The sequence below is a fragment of the Staurois parvus genome, unplaced genomic scaffold (assembly GCF_062004578.1).
Source record: "Staurois parvus isolate SC_StPar_1 unplaced genomic scaffold, SC_StPar_1.0 ptg001156l, whole genome shotgun sequence".
In the NCBI taxonomy this organism is placed as follows: Eukaryota; Metazoa; Chordata; class Amphibia; order Anura; family Ranidae; genus Staurois; species Staurois parvus.
Window position 1 is genome coordinate 295,197 of NW_028318952.1, and position 20,032 is coordinate 315,228.

The following is a 20,032-nucleotide window of genomic DNA, read 5'->3' on the forward strand; positions in this document are numbered from 1 at the left end:
GGTGATCTGAGGACCCCTTTTTGTATTGCAAGGCAGGTGTTCCCGAAAACACCCACTTCAGGCTCCTTGCCATCCCTCGCCTACAGTCCCATGTTTCAGAGCTCTGACTTTTGAGTTGGATGTTGACAATTCCATAACCAGTGCCGCATGGGGTTCTCTAGGCATTTAAATTTAAGGAGTTCCCTAGCTATACACAAAAGGCCAAGATTGTGAATAGAAACCGTTATTTGAAATTGTAGAAAAATACCTGTTGATCTTCCAGAAATCCTCTTAGCAACTATGCCCTGTTGTGGGCTGACAACACAGCATTTTTTGTGGTCGGAGTGGTGTCAGTCCTGCCCAGTTATGTTTTGTTAATCCACTAAATCCCTCCTCCATCCTACTCTCCACAATATAGACACTGTATGCTCCAAGATGAGAACTAGGAGGGCTAATTAGACTCTTTAAAAATAAAACTGGAAGTATACCTAAAGATGCAGCTCTGATATTCTGACAGGATCAACATTTTTTTTTTTTTTTGTTATCAAACCGATATAACAAAATTCTTTCAATTGCGTATTTAAAGCAGACCTCCGCATCATCCCGCCCCCGCCTCCCCAGATTACCTGTGTCTGCCTGCATCATTCTGCAGTATTAATCGGTACATTTCTTTGTTTTGATGAAAACTTTTGATAAAAGTTTATTCCTGGGCTTGCTTTGTCCTTGCTACCTCAGCCTCCTGGGATTCCACATCATACATCCCAGGAGGCTGCAGGAGTAGGGACTGACCGTGGCCGGTGGGAATAGTTGTGTGTATCATCAGAGACCAGCTGCCTGAACCTAGAAAAGGCAGCCAACTTCCAGTGAGTGAGTACAAAATGGCGGTGTGGGACCCAGGCTACTGTAGCTGATCAGCAGAATACAGCAAGGCATCGCTGGATCCACTGAGCAGGTGAGCATCTGAACTGAGGACAATCCTGGAAAACAAATAAGTGGGGATTAAAAAATGAGGAGCAAGTGAAGTTCCTCTTTAACAAATCCGCTTGAATGAAGCTGGGGCAAGATTATTTTTAGGATGATGGTATATTGTTTTATTTTTGCTCACTGTTATTCATCATAATTGGATTTAAAACAAAGCATTGCAGAACGTTGTGTGAGCCGGGCTCTCTTCCTGCCATTCTGACCAATCCTGGCTTCTCCGCAGTGACTCCACAGGACGAACTTTGGGGTGTGGGCTCCACGGGATCACTCCTGCAGCGTCTCACAAGGACCTACAGCCACCATCTCAGCATTCCAAAGAACGACCATCTGCACGTCAATTCCGACTTTGAAGAGGAGTGGGAGGTCATCTGACGCCGCTGTACAGAAGACAGCTGTTGGTGATCATTCATATGCTGCTAAAAAGCCTGTGTTGTCCTTATTAACACTCTTCAGTGTAATATACGAAGCACTTTGCCTGGTCCAGTACATTTCCACATTTATCATATCTGTGCTCTTGATACACAGCTTGTATATGTACAGCTAGAAGATACCTTGACACTTATTACACAATGCCAGAATATATTGCAAAACTCTGATCTGAGGTTTTACACGTTGATGGTAACCTTAACCACAATTACTCACAAACCAAATTATAGCTCTCCCTGTGTCTGAAACCGTATGCAACAGGATAATGGAGTTTTGATTTGTATCAATATTTTCTTTCTTGATGGCAACTGTTGCGCAGCATCTCCAGCGAGCCTGCTGAGTATACAGTTTACAATACGCGTAGGACCTGTTTACCTGCCAGGCAGGACATGTGTGGCATAGGGAGAACGGTGCCAGTTGTCACAGCCTGCTGTGCTGCAGATTTTGTGCCACTTCCCCACCACCTGACTGGTCTTTCAGCTAATGCTGAGCTTCATCACAGTGGTGACACCCACCTTGAGACCCCCCATCCCCCTCCACGTCCTGTTCGTATATCTAGGTATTTCCCCATCTGCTCATTCGCTTGCAAGGCACCCACTCCCACCCCAAGCCTAATTTATTCTTTCAGCTGGTTTTTCAGTAAAGTTATCAGTTCTGGTTAATGACAGATGAATTTGAAAAATTATACATCAGGAGATTTGATGGCCTTTGTAAACACTTGCCTGACATTCAAGTCGGCTGTTTTTAAAATGAAATATACTCTATATAGAAAGTATATGGGCCAGTTGATAAAAGTGATGCTGCAGAAACCAAGGACAGGTCATATGTGTGTGTTGTTGTTTTTTGTTTTTTTTTGTTTTTTTTGTTTTTGTTTTTTTTTAATTTTTTAATTTTTTTTCCTTCCTTTTCCCAGAATTACAAGCTAAATAAATAGCATGGAACTTTTAGGGTTTAGGGCTCATTTACAATTATGTGCATTGACCTATGTTGCAATAATATGACCCTATTGCTAACATAAACGTTCCCACTAAAAGAAGATAATAGGCTCTCCCATGTCTGCTCTACTGAACATCATTCCAGTGACAGGAGATTGCCCTCTAAAGTTTTCCTTGAAACTGACACTTGGGGGGGGGGGGGGGGGAGTGTTGATCTCCTGTGTCCCCTATTCTCAGTGGTTTGTCCCACCAAACCTACATTGATTCTTTGTCCTGCAGCTCATGGTCTCCTAATAACCCACCATTCCTCCTGCAAGATATATTCACCCATCCTTTGCTTCCTTCCCACTCCATCGGAGCACCCGTTCTGTTGGTCTATGTGACAGTGAACTAGGCCCACTGTCATGCTGGTGGGGGGGTTTGGAGACCGAAGTCGTGATTGGTGAGTATATCTTGCTGGAAAAATGGCTATAAGGAGAATATCTTCATCTACAATAAAAGGCAATGGTGTCTCTCTAAGAACACAAGTCCCCATCCCCTGATGAACAGATGACTACTAGAGGGGCATACAATAATCAAAATATGGAACATAAAGTGTGAAAATCACATGAAAAATACTATTAGGGTAACTGCTCAGAAGACATACTGAAAACACAGTACAGTTTCTCTTTTAAAGCTCCCTGGGAATGGGAATATACAGAAATGTGAAGAGGTTTGTCCTCAGTTCACCATCTTTATTGGTGTGATATCTTATAGATTGTTAGGGAAGGGGAAGGGCGACTTTAAAAAAAAAAAAAAAAGAAAACAAAAAAAAAAAAAAAATGTTTGAGATCACAACTTTTAAACAGTTTTCATAATTGTATGTTTTCACCAAACCAAATTTAAATGGTGAATTCTATGCAACTGTCCATGAAAAATAACACTTAAAGCATTTTAACCGATTGGAAAATAGTGCAGAGATGACCCCTTTTTTGATTTTGACTGTAGAATGTATTCATTTTATTTTTAACATATTCACTTGGTAGTCGATTCTGGCACAGTGAATTGCCTTTAATATGTTTCAGAGCAGAAAGGACTGTTTTCAGAGACTCTCAGCAAACATGAGTGATTACATTTGGGAGGACTAGTGTGAGGGTTAGGTGTTTGGGTTACAGGGAAGATTAGTGTTAGGATTACAGGGAAGATTAGTGTTAGGATTACAGGGAGGGTTAGAATTACAAGAAAGGTTAGGTTGAGGGATACAGGGACGGATAGTGATAGTAACGGGAGGGTTAGTGATAGGGTCAGTATGAATGGTACAGGAAGGATTAATGTAGGGGTTAGTGTTGGCATTACAGGGAGGGTTAATGTTGGGGTTACAGGGAGGGTTAGTGTTGGGGTTACAGGGAGGGTTAGTGTTACAGGGAGGGTTAGTGTTGGGGTTACAGGGAGGGTTAGTATTGGGATTACAGGGAGGGTTAGTATTGGGGTTACAGGGAGGGTTAGTATTGGGGTTACAGGGAGGGTTAGTATTGGGGTTACAGGGAGGGTTAGTGTTGGGGTTACAGGGAGGGTTAGTGTTGGGGTTACAGGGAGGGTTAGTGTTGGGGTTACAAGGAGGGTTAGTGTTGGGGTTACAGGGAGGGTTAGTGTTGGGGTTACAGGGAGGGTTAGTGTTACAGGGAGGGTTAGTGTTGGGGTTACAGGGAGGGTTAGTATTGGGGTTACAGGGAGGGTTAATGTTCGGGCTACAGGGAGGGTTAGTATTGGGGTTACAGGGAGGGTTATTGTTGGGGTTACAGGGAGGGTTAGTATTGGGGTTACAGGGAGGTTTAGTATTGGGGTTACAGGGAGGGTTAGTGTAAGGGTCATGGGGAGGATTTGTTAGGGTTTCAGGAATGGACAATAGTGTAAGGCATCCACTTCCTGCACTGGGAGCTCTGAACGGAAGGCAACTAGCATTGATCTTGCAGCACTGAAAGCTAGTGTGTCAAACACACAAAAAAATACAACTTGTGCAAATTTAGTCATTTAAAAGAAAAAAAAAGTTACTTTTTAAATTCTTACCTTTTTATGGCAACTTGTAATTTACGTCTAAATCTTTTACCAGACTTTTTTTTTGTTCATTTCATCTTTTCTTTGCTTTGAATAATGTGGTGAAGGGATTAGAACCCCTGTCAAGTTTATAAGGGTGTCTGATACCCCCCAATTGATAAGATTCTCACTTTTTGTATTGGTGACTGTTGTCACCAGTGGGAGGAGATTTCCACTCCTCTCCTATTCCAGTGGCAACTGTTCTCTCATGGCAGATTTGCTATAATTTAGGGGTCAACCATGTGTCTATATAACATACAGTCTTAAAGCAAACCTGCGCTTGGCATATACAGGGCAAAGTAATAGGTTCACTTTAATATCCTCCTCCCCAGCAGCACATAATCGCTTTTACTTCACTCCCCCATTAATCTGTTCAGCCGCAGGAAACAAATGACCCGGTACTTGGGGTATGGAACATGGGACGCATTGCCCTTTCTTTCCTGTGTTTGCTGATTGGCCCAGCTCTGTCACATGGCCGTGGAAAGTCTGCAGCTCTGTGTAAGCTCCACATGGAGCCATCCGGAAATGGCACAGGGCTTTTACCTCCTTGTTCCTGGTGGCTGAATGTAGTTTAGGGAGCAGAAGAAAGGTTAGTATGTGTGTCTGGGCTGGAGTGCATTATTGCTATACTAAAGATTCTGTGTTTTGTTTTTTTTTTGTTTTTTTTTTTTTGTCTAACCTGCTGTGTGCAGGGGTTTTGCACAGAGAAGCCCCGATCCTCCACTTCTCGGTTCCCCGGCAGGCTCTCCTGGCTCCTCTTGTCTGTCGGGTGCCCCCACAGCAAGCAGCTTGCTCGGTGTGTCCATTCACACACAGAGCCATGGCTTTGCACCGCCCCCTCTCTTCATTGGCTGACTGGCTGTGATTGACAGGGGAAGGCAAGGGCTCCCGCTTGCTGTCTCTGCCAATGAGGAGGCAGAGACCTGGGACAGCAGAGGCTGTCATTCACATTGCTGGATTGCGATGGGGCTCAGGTAAGTACTGAGGGGGCTGGGGGCACTGCTGCACACAGGTTTTTTTTTTTTTTTTACCTTTAGTCTCCTAGTGGTTGTAAAGGCTCAAGGCATTCTATGCATGAAGTTTATTCTGCTTCTATTTGGCCTTCATCAATAATTATTCTTATATTATACAGAATTCATAGAGCGCCAACAGTTTGTGCAGCACTTTACAATGCTAATTAAATTGTTAAATAATACTGTTTTGTTGATATTTCATACATTTAGACCCAGTGATATCCTCTCTATGCAATGCTCGCAGATCATGGCTGGTGGGAGGAGCTTGTACATATCTTCCTGAAAACATCACAGCTCCCTGCCTCCATACTTCTCAAACTCTCAGCCCTGATGCAAGCAGTAGGCCGGCTCTTGGAGTAATGCAAATATCAAAATGTCTTGATGGAACGCCCACTCCTCCCAACTGTCATCCATCTTGGTTGCATTTTCATGCAGACCACCTTAGGTAATGCTTACATGGAATGCTGGGCCTCCAAGAATGAAAGGGGCGGGCCAGGGACAGCCAGGCTGGGGAGACGTAAGCTAGATGATGCTGGATGTACTCCAGCCAGGAAATGAAGCAGATTCTATCTGACTTGCTTCAGCTTCTAATGCACACTGTGTGAAGCTCAGAATGTGCAGCGAAATCTATGTAAGCACTTTCAGTACAGAAGAAGAACCTGTACAACTGTGCAAGCTTTGAAGTGAACCTGATGCTTTGCCCTGCATAGGTAAGGCTCAAGTTAAAGTCTGACCACTGTTCGATAATCCCAGTTATTAACTAGAAGCACTTCTACTGTCTTTTCTATACAATTGTTTACACAATAAATTTGTAATCATTTTGTAAATAGTCACTTGTACTCGGCCTGCTCTACAGAGCAGGTATGGTCACCCCAGTACATATAGGTGAATTACAGTGATGGGTGAAGCTCGGCCTCACTTATCACTGTCTATTATGAGAGCTGTGTGAGTTTGTTAGGGAATCCGAATCAAACTCCCATCCACCATCTAGATCATTTTCACAAGTAGGTGTGAATCTGGTTGGTTGGTCTAGTTCTTATGCGAGATGCTGTGATAAATGAGGCCCATTGTATGCAGCTCTTCTGAACCTGTGAAGTCTGTGATCGCTCTACCTTTTTTTTTTTTTTTCTATATAACATGTTTATGCTGCTGAATAGCTGTTTCTATAATAGGTGGGCTCACTGTAATATATTGCACAGCCACTGGTATAGGAAGGGTGAATTACCCCTCGAATATTTCTGTAATAGGTGGGCTCACTGTAATATATTGCAGAGCAACTGGTATAGGAAGGGTTAATTACCCCTAGGATGTTTCTGTAATAGGTGGGCTCACTGTAATATATTGCACAGCAACTGGTATAGAAAGGGTTAATAACCCTTAGAATGTTTCTGTAATAGGTGGGCTCACTGTAATATATTGCACAGCCACTGGTATAGGAAGGGTGAATTACCCCTCGAATATTTCTGTAATAGGTGGGCTCACTGTAATATATTGCAGAGCAACTGGTATAGGAAGGGTTAATTACCCCTAGGATGTTTCTGTAATAGGTGGGCTCACTGTAATATATTGCACAGCAACTGGTATAGAAAGGGTTAATAACCCTTAGAATGTTTCTGTAATAGGTGGGCTCACTGTAATATATTGCACAGCCACTGGTATAGGAAGGGTTAATTACCCCTAGAATGTTTCTGTAATAGGTGGGCTCACTGTAATATATTGCACAGTCACTGGTATAGGAAGGGTTAATTACCCCTAGAATGTTTCTGTAATAGGTGGGCTCACTGTAATATATTGCACAGCAACTGGTATAGGAAGGGTTAATTACCCTTAGGATGTTTCTGTAATAGGTGGGCTCACTGTAATATATTGCACAGTCACTGGTATAGGAAGGGTTAATTACCCCCTAGGATGTTTCTGTAATAGGTGGGCTCACTGTAATATATTGCACAGCAACTGGTATAGGAAGGGTTAATTACCCTTAGGATGTTTCTGTAATAGGTGGGCTCACTGTAATATATTGCACAGCCACTGGTATAGGAAGGGTTAATTACCCCTAGAATGTTTCTGTAATAGGTGGGCTCACTGTAATATATTGCACAGCCACCCACTGGTATAGGAAGGGTTAATTACCCTTTAGGATGTTTCTGTAATAGGTGGGCTCACTGTAATATATTGCACAGCAACTGGTATAGGAAGGGTTAATTACCCTTAGGATGTTTCTGTAATAGGTGGGCTCACTGTAATATATTGCACAGCCACTGGTATAGGAAGGGTTAATTACCCTTAGGATGTATCTGAGTCATTAACCAGTTTTTTTTTTTTGTTTTTTGTTTTGTGTGTTTTTATTTTACATACCAGAATCATTTTGTGCGATATATCGGTGGTCTATAAATTGTAGCCCATCTTTTCACTTGAACTTGCGACATCACGGGACGAATTGTGAATCGATAGTCTAAATGATGATAGAGCCCATAAAATGGCCACCTCAATTTTCTGTGGGTGACAGGTGCACTTTAAAGGGACAGTCCACCAAAAGGTGATGTTGTGTGGATGTTGGGCTTGGCTGTCTAGTAGTACGATTTCCCAACCACCTAGCGTGGTGTTTCGCAACCTTTTCGGGACAGGAACCCCTAAGAACGTTCAAGTCTCAGGGAACCCCTGCTAAAAATGACAGCTACAACTCATGATGATCAGCGGGAAGAATGCTCCTTATATGTGTGGTTACTGGGAAGAATTACCCCCTTAAAGATGGCTAAAAAGATCAATGGTGTCAGTGGGAACTTTTCTGAGAGGCAGAAATTCTTCATTGCTCAAGGAACCCCTAGCAACCTCTGGAGGAACCCTGGTTGAGAAACCCTCATCTAGCGGTTTGCCAAGCCAGGGACATCTGTATGAAGAGTCTGCAGGTGAATCAGACTACCACCAGTAAAGGAAATATCAGTTCTTGGTGGACTGTCCCTTCACACACCGTACACGTTTTGCAATGCTGACATGGAACATAAGTGTGTGCGTAAATTTTTTTTTTTTTTTTTAATCTTGCCATGTATATTGTTACTTACTACTATTGTGGGGTTCTAGTGAAATGAATGTGCTAATTTATTATTGAGAATGTGTCTAGCTTTTCTCATTTATACAGTTTTAACAGCATTTTATTATTCCTGTTTAAGTAAAATAATAAAGTTATTTTGCAATGTCTTTGTATTTCGACATCTTTCTTATATGTACTGCAAATATTTTTTGACAGAAGAAAATTGTTAAAAAGAAAAAAAAAAACTTCTGACCTGATATTTACCCAACGGGACCTAGCCCCCATTTTTTCTTTTGTTTTCTTTTTAATGGATTGGTTTTATAATGGGATCTAAATGCCTAAGCACAATTTTGCAACTGACGTGTTAGTAAAACTGTACATATTATTACAACTACTTTGTGCATCCAGGTGGATTGTGAGGTCCGAATCTCATGTTTGTGCTACGACTCTGATTGTTTACATCACTCCCTTCACATCAGTTTCTCCTTTACATCAGTGTCATCAACCCCCCTCTACATCACAATCCACAGTTTACATCACAGCCCCCATTTATATCAAAGCACTCCCTTTTTACATTTGCAGAGTTCCCCCCTTTATATCACAGTGCTGCTCTTTATAATATGCCCATTGAAAGCTAAACTCTAAGAATAAGTTCATCTTTCATTACATGTTATGAAAGGACCACACAGACCTCCATTCCCCCCCCCCCCCCTCTCTCTCATTTTGACAGCTAGCAGGGTTCAATCAAATGCAATCAGGAGGAGGGGGGCGAGCCTAGGTCCTGCTGTGTAAGGCTGGCCATACATTATACAATTTTTCTTGATTTTTGCTTTGGATTTACCAAAAACAATACAATAGGAGGTCAAACCTAATAGCACTTTCAATTGTATCCAATTAGACGGGCCCTTCCACTACACAGTTGAAGGTAAATCTAAAGAAAATTGTATAGTGTATGGCCGGCCTAAGTCTATGCTTCCTAGGGCTCTGTACTATCAGTAGATAGATTTAAGACTATGGAAGAAAGGGGGGGCACTAGAAGAAGGGGAGGATCAGAGAAGACAGGATCAAACAGCCTTTTTACACAATGCGGAGAATTACCCCCTTAGGTTCCACAGTCAGTATAATAAGCATGCGTTACTGCATCTACAGACTGATTGTACTGTTGTGGGTTTAATAACACTTTATGATAAACAATGGTTTTATCTTTACTACCACTTTAATGTCACCACATATAATGCAGGACCAACATTCCTGCACTGTACTTGAGAACAGCAAGGGTCCACAGCCCAGACCATGAAAGAGAAGAGCGAAACACCAGCTGCCTGGGGAACAGGTAAAATGGTAAATATTGCAGTTTATTCTTTTTATACCTTTTTGTAGTTTACCTTTATGAAAAAAAACCATCTGTGCAGGTACTGTACATGGGCCATTTGCGTTCCCCCTAAAGCCTGACCAGAATAATCCCAGGACATTGCTAAGTGAGGCCTAGGGATTACTGCTCACCTCCACCATCACCGGAGAGAGCTCTTTCTCTGATTCAATCCTCCCTCACATGTTCTTTCTCTCCCCTGAATGCAGTAGTTCTGTGTTTTGAAAGCTCGCTCCAGCGATAGTGAAGGGGAGCAGTAATGACTAGGCCTCACTTAGCAGCTTCCTAGCAACATCTTGGGAGTATTCCTGTCAGGCTTCATGAGGTAGGTAAATGGCCTACACCTGTAGTGAGGGCATTATTCAACTTTACTCAAAGCTGCACAGTGTTTTTTTTTGTTTGTTGTGTTTTTTTTTGTTTGTTGTGTTTTTTTTTTGTTTGTTTGTGTTTTTTTTTTTTTTTTCTTTTTAATGTTTAGATGCCTCTTACCTGCATTGGCAAGGCTGCTGTGTTGTGGGTATCCCTAAAGCTTTCCTCCGTACAGCCAGGCAACTGGTACATTCACATAGACTTGCATTCAGAGACAGTGACCAGTCTATGAACTTCTTCCTTTTTTTTTTTTTTTTATTAAATTCAACTTGGATAGGGATTATGGGATGCCCAATTTGGCTTTAATCACTGAAAAGGGGACACTTCTATCCTATACACAAAGCAGATCCTGGACTGTTCTTTTCCTGAAAACCATCAGTCATTGTGGATCGGTAGAAGCTTCCCCTTATTGGTGAACTAGCAGCCCCTCAAAAATCACTTCCTGTAGCTACATGCAGAGATGACTTTTCTCCCCCCCTATGAAGGTGCTCCCTGGCCTCCAGAAAATACCGGCCCTCCTGGCTTCTCAGAAGATTTCCCAGATCAAGGATAAAAGGATTTAGCTCAATGCTGTCCTTGGAAAGCTTGCTACGTGTGGCAGTCTTTCCTCTTGTAGATCCAAATGTGTGCTGCTGTACTTGAACTGTCCTCTTTGCACCATGCTGCTCCAAGCCTGATCCCATCTGTGCACCTCCGCAGAAGGTATCCTCCCGACCCAGAGGGACCCTTCCTAGAGTCCAACAGTTTCCTCAACACTCCATCTTCCACCCGACTCTCCTGTCAGCAGGGAACTGCCTGACTCTCCCATATTTGTAGGCCAGTCCACCACTCCACCAGGGCCTCCAAATCTGGGACTGGCCAGACCTTCCAGAAATATGCAGATTACGCCTCCACCCCTTCTCACTGACCCCTGGAAGGTTCTATGGTACTCCATAGTCGGGAGGAGGCGATGGAGAGCCACAATCTATAGAGGTGTCCAGCTGACCTGCAATAACCCAACGTTAATTGTAATACTCTACATTATTCTAGTAGCACACTAGAGGGTTCTACACTGATAAAGGTGAACTAACCCTTTAAGAAGCAGGTAACCTTTACGAAGTTCAGCTTGAAACTTCCATTAGGCCCCATTCACACCAGCATGATGTAATGTTTTTTTTTTTTTGTTTTGTGGCGCATCAGGGCATTCACTTGAATCGGCTGCCCTACCTGTGACAAACATGCAAAAGTAGGTCCTTTATTTTTTAAATGCATGCTTTGGTGCTTTTTTTTACATTATTAAAAGGGTCACTGCTGCTTGCGTTTGGGGTGCCATTAAGAATAAATGGCACTACAAGCATGATACACACTTTGACACGTTTTTCTGCACATTTCTGGGAACGCACACATATACGCACATTTATATGCATGTTCACAGAATGCCAAGGTGTGATCGGCCCCTTACAGATGCGTTCTGGTGTGTTGCCTCATGAAAAAAAAAATAGTACATCTTCCTTTTTGTGCTGGCAACATATTTTATTGTGATGCCATCCACCAGTTGCTTCAGCACTCTGCATTTGAGGGTGAATACTGAACTGACGTGCGGTGGAGGTATCTCTATGGTACATAGGACGGGTATATGCAACAGGGACACACTGAGAAGTGGTGAGACTGGTTTGGTCTCACTGCAGATCATGTTAGTTCCTGAACTGGCAGGGCATTACCTTCCAGTCATTACAACATATTTTGTCTGATTTATATGTTTACTGTAACCTAACAGTGAACCGAGAGCGAGATACAGCTCCCAAAAACCCGATTTTTCCAGATGAGTACTGTCTTGGTAACAGCCATCATTAGTTTGTATGGCTTCCTGAAAGATTACTCTTAAAGGAAACTATACTTAAGACAACCTTGGAACCATGCGATGAGTGGTAACTCTCTCTCTTTGTTAAGTCATTGATCCTGAACATGATGTCCAAATATCTGATTTGCATAGTTCTAGGTAAGTGATTCAAAAAGCATCAAAGCAATTGATTTGGCTCGACAGCCTGGTATACTAAAGCAAGCCATAGTCAGATCGAATCAATTGAATCCATCTGTGGGCAGGCTCCATCCATTGACAACCAGCCTGTCAGATTTTTTTCATGCAATCACTGCCGGTGGCTGTAGCTGCCAACAGTGATCATTGTGTTCTGCTTGAAGGGAAGGCTAAAAGTAATCCTAGTGGCTAAGAAGCTGTTTGATTACTTTTACAGGGGCTGGAAGGGGATCCCCCCACCACTGCTGCCTCTAATGGGCTCTCCTGTGTGATTGAGGAACCCGGTAAGGATGCGACCAGAGGCATCTGGTTCCTGAGGACCAGATGATGTTCCTCCCACTGTGAGAAACTGGAAGAGATGCAGATTTAATAAATTCTGGTTTCGGTCCTATATAAACAAACCATTACCGGCTTGACCAAGCATCTGATCAAAGTGATATGGGTCAGATGCTTTGTAGGCCATAGGAGAGAGAGACCTCAGATCTCTCCATAAAGAGAACCTGCCATAGCCTGTGCTATCACAATGGATGTTCTTCATCCCTTGTGCATGCAATAAAAGAGATGAAAAAATTAAAGATACAGTGTTAAAAAAAAAGAGGTAAATAATACAATATATATATATATTAAAAAAAAAAGTTAAAGGGCTCATGTGCTTCTCCATGTTCACGTGCAAATGCAAACGTGCACGTAGGTCTTGCATGCTTGGACCACCACCACGGTATTGCTGCGAACATCAGAGCGAAGAAAATAATTCTAGCTCCAGACCTCCTCTGTCACCATTAGCTGGACTTTTGGGTGTGTTATGGTTTGTAATGGATGATTCGTGGAAAATTGCAGGCAGCTCTCCAATACCAAAGACCCTTTACAGTGGTCCTTGAGAAGGTATGAAAAAGGGTTTGTGGTGATGAAAGTGTCACCAAAGACCTTCTTGGAGTGGTTTTTGTGAAAATGTGAATAAAGGTTTGAATTGGTGAAAGTGTCATTCCACTTGTAGATGGCCAGAATAAATTTAATTTTAATCAAGTGGATAAGGCAGTGCATTTTGGGGGCTATTGAGGTCCACCTTCATCAAGCAATCTTTGGTTTCCAAGCTGGAGCATATGTTACATTAGCCCATCCTCAACTGTTTTCTTAGCCCAGTCCAGACTCCATCCTTCTGACTTCTACAGGCCTGATGGAGATGGTCTTTTTTTTAAGCCCCAAAACATGTTGACTCAGCCTGTTTTATATAAATGTAGCACTGATCCCTTCGGATTCGCTAGAAGATTTGGTTCCCCCCTATAGTCCTGCACAGCCAGGCATCATAAATCTTCACAAAAGCTTGTATGCAGAGTCAGAAATCAGTCTTTGAGCTTTGGTTTAGTTTTATTTAGGGGATTTGAACTATGATAGGGTTAGGGGTGTACAGGATTCCCAAGGGTACTGATAAACTGAGGACCACTTCCTGGAACTATTTACACGTTTTCTCTGTAACACAGTCTCAGTTGGAGAGCTAACCAGCACCTCCTTAGTGTACCACCCCAGACTCTAGATAAACTTCTCCTCTTCAGCCATCAATCTGAAGGTATCCCTGAACAGGGGATCCAGTTCCTGTCATTTTAAAAGATGAACAGTCACTGGTAGGTGGCTGATCTGGTTTTCCACCAAAGTATTCCTTCCCCTATCCGCCAAGGGGGTGTAGGTGTACTCACTCAGATCCTCTCCTGTACCCCTTATGAGATGGTGGATGCTACCAGGCCTATCAGCTGGGCTGCTCCTTTCCTTCCATACAGGTGGTTGTCTCTCAGTGGGCTCTGAGCTTTCCTCCTTTCCAGCTGCAGGTAGGCCCCCCCCCCCCATCCCACTGGACCTCCTCGCAGCCTCACATTCTCCTCTGTCTTCCACCTGAACTCTGCTGCTACTGAGCAGGCTCCAGCACTTTTAATGGTGTCCCAGCCCCTTGCCAACCTCTTGTTGGGGATAGGCTAGGATCCCTCAAAAGTGCAACCAGTCACTCCTTAGATCCACCCACTGCCTCCAGGGCCTTCCTCCAAAAGCCCAACAGCAGGGGGAAATTCCAGAAGGGCTGGCCTGCAGAGCCTCTCAGCCCTGACCACAATTTGTACCCCTCTCTGGCTATTACACCCAGGCTGTTACTCAGCTTCTATCTAACCATTGGAGTCTAGCTGCCCCTAGCTACCTAGGAGGGCACTACATTAATAACTTGGATACCTCTATTAATATAACTTGGATATAACTCTAGATATCGACCAGTGGAGTGGTACTTTCACCTCTCCAAACCCTTCTTCAATCAGTAGAAACTTGACACGGTTCTAACTCTTTCATATTCAAACCTAAAAAAAAAAAAAAAGTTTGAGCTAAGATACACTTTAAGGTCACCATGTCTTCTATTAGTAGTTGCTATCCCTGCTGCTTGTATTGTTTTCCTGCTATTGCTACCTGGAATACCTGTTTGTAAAGATTTAGTGGCAAGAGTTAAGTCATACTTTTTTTTTTTTTTAAGCTGCAGTTACTTATTATTCATTTGAAATGCGTAAATGAGAAGTGCTTAACTGTGACTTGCATATGTTGTAGTGTTACATCTCCCCTTATCTCTCCGCTGCAGCTGACACAGCACAACTCTATAGTGGATTGGGTTGTAATGCTGAGTCTTGGTAAAGGCATGGTAAACAGCAATGGAAAACTATGGGGTATAGTTATAAAAAAGCAAAAGAATCTAAGCACAGTTTGAAGCTTATATTTGTCAGCTTTCGCTGTTCATGCATCTTCAGGACCTGCAGTGGAGAGAGCATGGGAATGATGGCTTGTACAAATGGAGATTTGGGGCTAAAATTTTATTTTTCAGTTATTTGAATGCAGATGTGTGTGGGATCGTGCAAGATTTGTTGTTTTTGTTTTTTTGTTTTGTTTTTTTAAAGCAGTCTCCATCGAGAGTTTCTGATAAAATCAGTTATTCAGATTTAGACCTACTGTAAGGCATCATGTGAACTGTAATGGCCAAGTCCACCATCTACAGAACAGAAGCAGTTAATGCAGACCTTTCTCCACAATTACTAAATGTCAACTCTTGTGCCTTCCTCTTACATAATACCTTTTTCAGCAGGTACTTCCATACAGAGGTGAGGATGACTAGGTGGCCAGTGCCCCCCACCTGCCATCTTGGATTCAGGAGTCAGCTGCAACTGCCTGATTTACTCACACCCCTAATCCTGAAGCCTCCTAGGATATGTGAAATGTAGCCCAGGAGGCTTAAGGACCAGAGGCTGGATATGAGCGGTCAGGAAGTCACAGCCAACTCCCAAATCTGGTCCCTTGGAAACAAAAAGAGTTCTGAATACTTTTGGGTTCTAAGAAAACAGCCTTCATGGGCTGGTGAGAATGTGTTTTTTCGATAGCTACAGTTGTGTTCAAAATAATAGCAGTCAGACATCACTAACCGGATCAATCACTGTGGTAGAAATGATAATTCTACATGGCAAATAATTTACTAGCAGGTGTAGTAGAGTAATAGAAATCCAACAGACCCAACAGTCATGACATGCATGCTGCTGATTCTGTGTCATTGAATCACTCATTGAAAGGGGCATGTTCAAAATAATAGCAGTGTGGAGTTCTATTAGTGAGGTCATTCATTCTTTGAAAAACAGGTGGCAATTATTGCCCTTATTTAAGGAAGGCAGCAAATGTTGTACATGCTGGTTACAGTGCATTTCTCTCTGAAATTCTGAGGAAAATGGGTTGTTCCAGACATTGTTCAGAAGAACAGCGTACCTTGATTAAAAAGTTGATTGGAGAGGGGAAAACATATAAAGAAGTGCAGAAAATGATCGGCTGTTCAGCTAAAATGATGGCAAATGCTTTAAAATGGCAACCAAAACATGAAAGACGTGGAAGAAAGTGAAAAACTACCATTGGAATGGATAGAAGAATAGCCAAAATGGCGCGGACTCAGCCAACAATCAGCTCCAGGAAGATGAAAGAAGGTGTGACGTTCCCTGTGAGGACTGTTACAATTAGAAGACGCCTATGTGAAGCCAAGCTATCTGCAAGAAGCCCCCGCAAAGTCCCACTGTTGGAAAAAAGATGTGCTGAAGAGGTTACAATTTGCCAAAGAGCACATTGACTGGCCTAAAGAGAAATGGCGCCACATTTTGTGGACTGATGAAAGTAAGATTGTTCTTTTTGGGTCTAGTGGGCGGAGACAGTTTGTCAGACGACCCCCAAACACTGAATTCAAGCCACAGTACACTGTGAAGACAGTGAAGCATGGTTGGCAACAGGGGCGGACTGACAACTCATGGGGCCCCTGGGCAATAGGGGATCATGGGGCCCCTGTGTTCTTGCCCAAACTCAAAAAAGGCTATGAAAAAGGTACCAGGGGCATCTCATGGGGCCCCCTACTGACCCCGGGCCCTCGGGCAGTGCCCGAGTTTCCAAATGGTCAGTCCGCCCCTGGTTGGCAAGCATCATGATATGGGGATGTTTCTCATACTACGGTATTGGGCCTATTTATTGCATACCAGGAATCATGGATCAGTTTGAATACATCAGAATACTTGAAGAGGTCATGCTGCCTTATGCTGAAGAGGAAATGCCCTTGAAATGGGTGTTCCAACAAGACAACGACCCCAAACACACCAGTAAACATGCAACATCTTGGTTCCAGACCAACAAGATTGATGTTATGGAGTGGCCAGCCCAATCCCCGGATCTTAATCCAATAGAAAACTTGTGGGGTGACATCAAAAATGCCGTTTCTGAGGCAAAACTAAGAAATAGAGAAGAACTGTGGAATGTAGTCCAATCATCCTGGGCTGGAATACCTGATCACAGGGGCCAGGAGTTGGGTGACTCCATGCAACACAGATGTACAGCAGTTCTCAGAAACAGTACTTATACAACTAAATATAAATTAAGTGATTCAAAGGAAGGCAAAATCTTCAAACATTTTTCAGTTTATATAGTGAATGTTTGAGTTTGTAAAGCGGAATACAAATACTGCTGCTTTTTTGAACAGTCTAATATTCACTTTTCTTCAATTTTTTTTTAGAGGAACAACACAAATTTGATATATTTTTCTTCATCTTTTGATTTGGAATAGAATGTTTAGTGTTCCCAATGCATTTTTGTGTATCGAAATAAAAGCTATTAGAAGGATTTTGAGCTTTATTCACTTTTTTTCAACACACTGCTATTATTTTGAACACAACTGTAGATACCCAGAAGAAAACACATTTCAGTATGTTGTAGGATTCCTGGGTTTTTGTGCATCACCATCACTCTTTGAAGTGAAAACACGTAGGAGTGAAAAAACAAAGGTGGTGGAAGGCGGCTGATAGTGTGGGATCAGTCTGAATGCAGATAAGAGAATTGGCTGTGAGCCCTTGCTCATGTTTTGTTGAAGATTCAGAATCAGTGTTTCAATGATAAGGAGATACTACAAAGTAGTGTTTACTTGTGAACTTATCCAGTCACCACATGGCCCAAAGTAAAATGTGCCTGTCACCCAAAACGAAACGCACAATCATTTTTAGGTTTCCACTTAACAAGAAACTAAGAACATCATGGTGGCCAGAGAAAGATAGATAGATAGATACTCACAAACTCTTCCTCTTCTGTCCTTTCTGTACGAATCATAGAAAAGTGCTCTCTATTATTATGTTTTGGCAAATACTCTTTGTCTGCCACTCCAAACTATATGCTTTTATTCTTCTGCTCCAGTAAAAGACAGAGACAGGTGCACTTTACGTACATTAAAATACAGACATGAGCTCATCACATACCTCTCCAATGATGGTCATAGGTAGGTGATTTCACCTACAATCTCATCTGCTACAATAAAGGACATAGACAAGCGCTCTTTACCCACCTCTCCCATTAATAACCTATGCACACTCACTTTACCTGCCTCTCCAATGATGGACATGGACTAGCGCTCTTTACCTACCTCTCCCATTATTAACATATGTTACTTCCTTCTACCTACCTCTTCGACAATAGACATGTACTAGCACTCCTTACTTACACCTCACATTATTAACATAGCCAGGTTTTCTTTACCTAACTCTCCAAAGATGGATATAGACTGGCATGTGTTACATACCTCTCCAGTAATAATATAGGCAGGTTTTCTTTAACTATCTCTCCAATGATGGGCATAGATTGGTGCTCTTTGCTTACCTCTCCCATTCATAACGTAGACAAGTAGGCATTACCTACCTCTCCAATGATGGACATAGATTGGTGCTCTTTGCCTACCTCTCCCATTCATATTGTAGGCAGGTTACTCTTTCGTACCTCTCCAATGATGGACATATAATGGTGCTTTCTATCTACCTCACCCACTAAAAACATAGGCAGGTTCTCTTTAACTACCTCTCCAATGAAAGACAAAGACTAGCACTCTTATCCTACCTAACTCATGAATACCATACGCAAGTTCTCGTTACCTACTTCACCAATGATGGACTAGCACGCTTTACCTAATTCACCAACGATGGACATGGACTAGCACTCTTTACCTACTTCACCTATGATGGACATAGATTAGCACTCTTTACCTACTTCACCAATGATGGCCATGGATTTGCACTCTGTATCTACTTCACCAATGATGGCCATGGACTAGCACTCTTTACCTAATTCACCAATGAAAGACAAAGACTAGCACTCTTATTCTACCTCATGAATACCATACGCAAGTTCTCGTTACCTACTTCACCAATGATGGACATGGACGAGCACTCTTTACCTAATTCACCGATGATGGATGTGGACTAGCACTCTTTACCTACTTCACCAATGATGGCCATGGATTTGCACTCTGTATCTACTTCACCAATGATGGCCATGGACTAGCACTCTTTACCTAATTCACCAATGAAAGACAAAGACTAGCACTCTTATTCTACCTCATGAATACCATAGGCAAGTTCTCGTTACCTACTTCACCAATGATGAACATAGACTAGCACTCTTTACCTACTTCACCAATGATGGGCATGGACTAGCACTCTTACCCTACTTCACCAATGATGGGCATGGACTAGCACTCTGTACCTACTTCACCAATGATGGACATGGACTAGCACTCTTTACCTACTTCACCAATGATGAACATAGACTAGCACTCTTTACCTACTTCACCAATGATGGGCATGGACTAGCACTCTTACCCTACTTCACCAATGATGGGCATGGACTAGCACTCTGTACCTACTTCACCAATGATGGACATGGACTAGCATTCTTTACCTACTTCACCAATGATGGACATGGACTAGCACTCTGTACCTACTTCACCAATGATGGGCATGGACTAGCACTCTGTACCTACTTCACCAATGATGGGCATGGACTAGCACTCTTTGCCTACTTCACCAATGATGGACATGGACTAGCACTCTTTACCTACTTCACCAATGATGGACATGGACTAGCATTCTGTACCTGCCTCTCGCAATAATAAATTGGGTGGTTCCCTTCACCCCTCCAATGACTGATATAGACTCGTGTTCTTTACCTACTTAGCTCATATATACCATAGACAGGTACTCTTTATTTGCCTCTCCAGTGACTGGCAGGTGGACATCTACAGCCACAATCTAATCTGTTACAGTGATGGAAGGTGCTCTATACCCATTGCTCTGGCAGTACTAAGAGACAGGGTCTCTTTACCTTCCATGACTGGGACGGGTACTTGCCTGGTTCTTTAGTTAGGGACATAGATGAGCGCTCTTCCACATCTGCTGCAATCATGGAAAGTTCTCTTTACCTGCTTCTCCCATAATTCACATTCTCTCCAATAATGAACCCAGGCAGGAACTCTACATCTACAAACTCTTT

The 20,032-nt window shown here is 42.7% G+C and overlaps 1 protein-coding gene and 1 long non-coding RNA gene across 2 annotated transcripts in view; both read left to right on the forward strand.

Moving 5' to 3' along the window:
* Positions 1-3,700, forward strand: part of TECPR2 (tectonin beta-propeller repeat containing 2) — a 100,123-nt gene extending 96,423 nt beyond the window's left edge. Inside the window, exon 20 of the mRNA XM_089659430.1 lies at positions 1,184-3,700. Coding sequence (XP_089515556.1) covers positions 1,184-1,332 — 149 coding nt within the window. The 3' untranslated portion in view covers positions 1,333-3,700. The remainder of the gene's footprint in view (positions 1-1,183) is intronic.
* Positions 3,701-4,085: 385 nt separating this feature from the next.
* LOC149439134 (uncharacterized) lies at positions 4,086-8,602 on the forward strand. The gene is made up of 2 exons (XR_016307854.1): positions 4,086-7,480; positions 7,561-8,602. It is a non-coding gene; the product is annotated as an uncharacterized LOC149439134 (long non-coding RNA).
* The last annotated feature ends 11,430 nt before the right edge of the window (positions 8,603-20,032 follow it).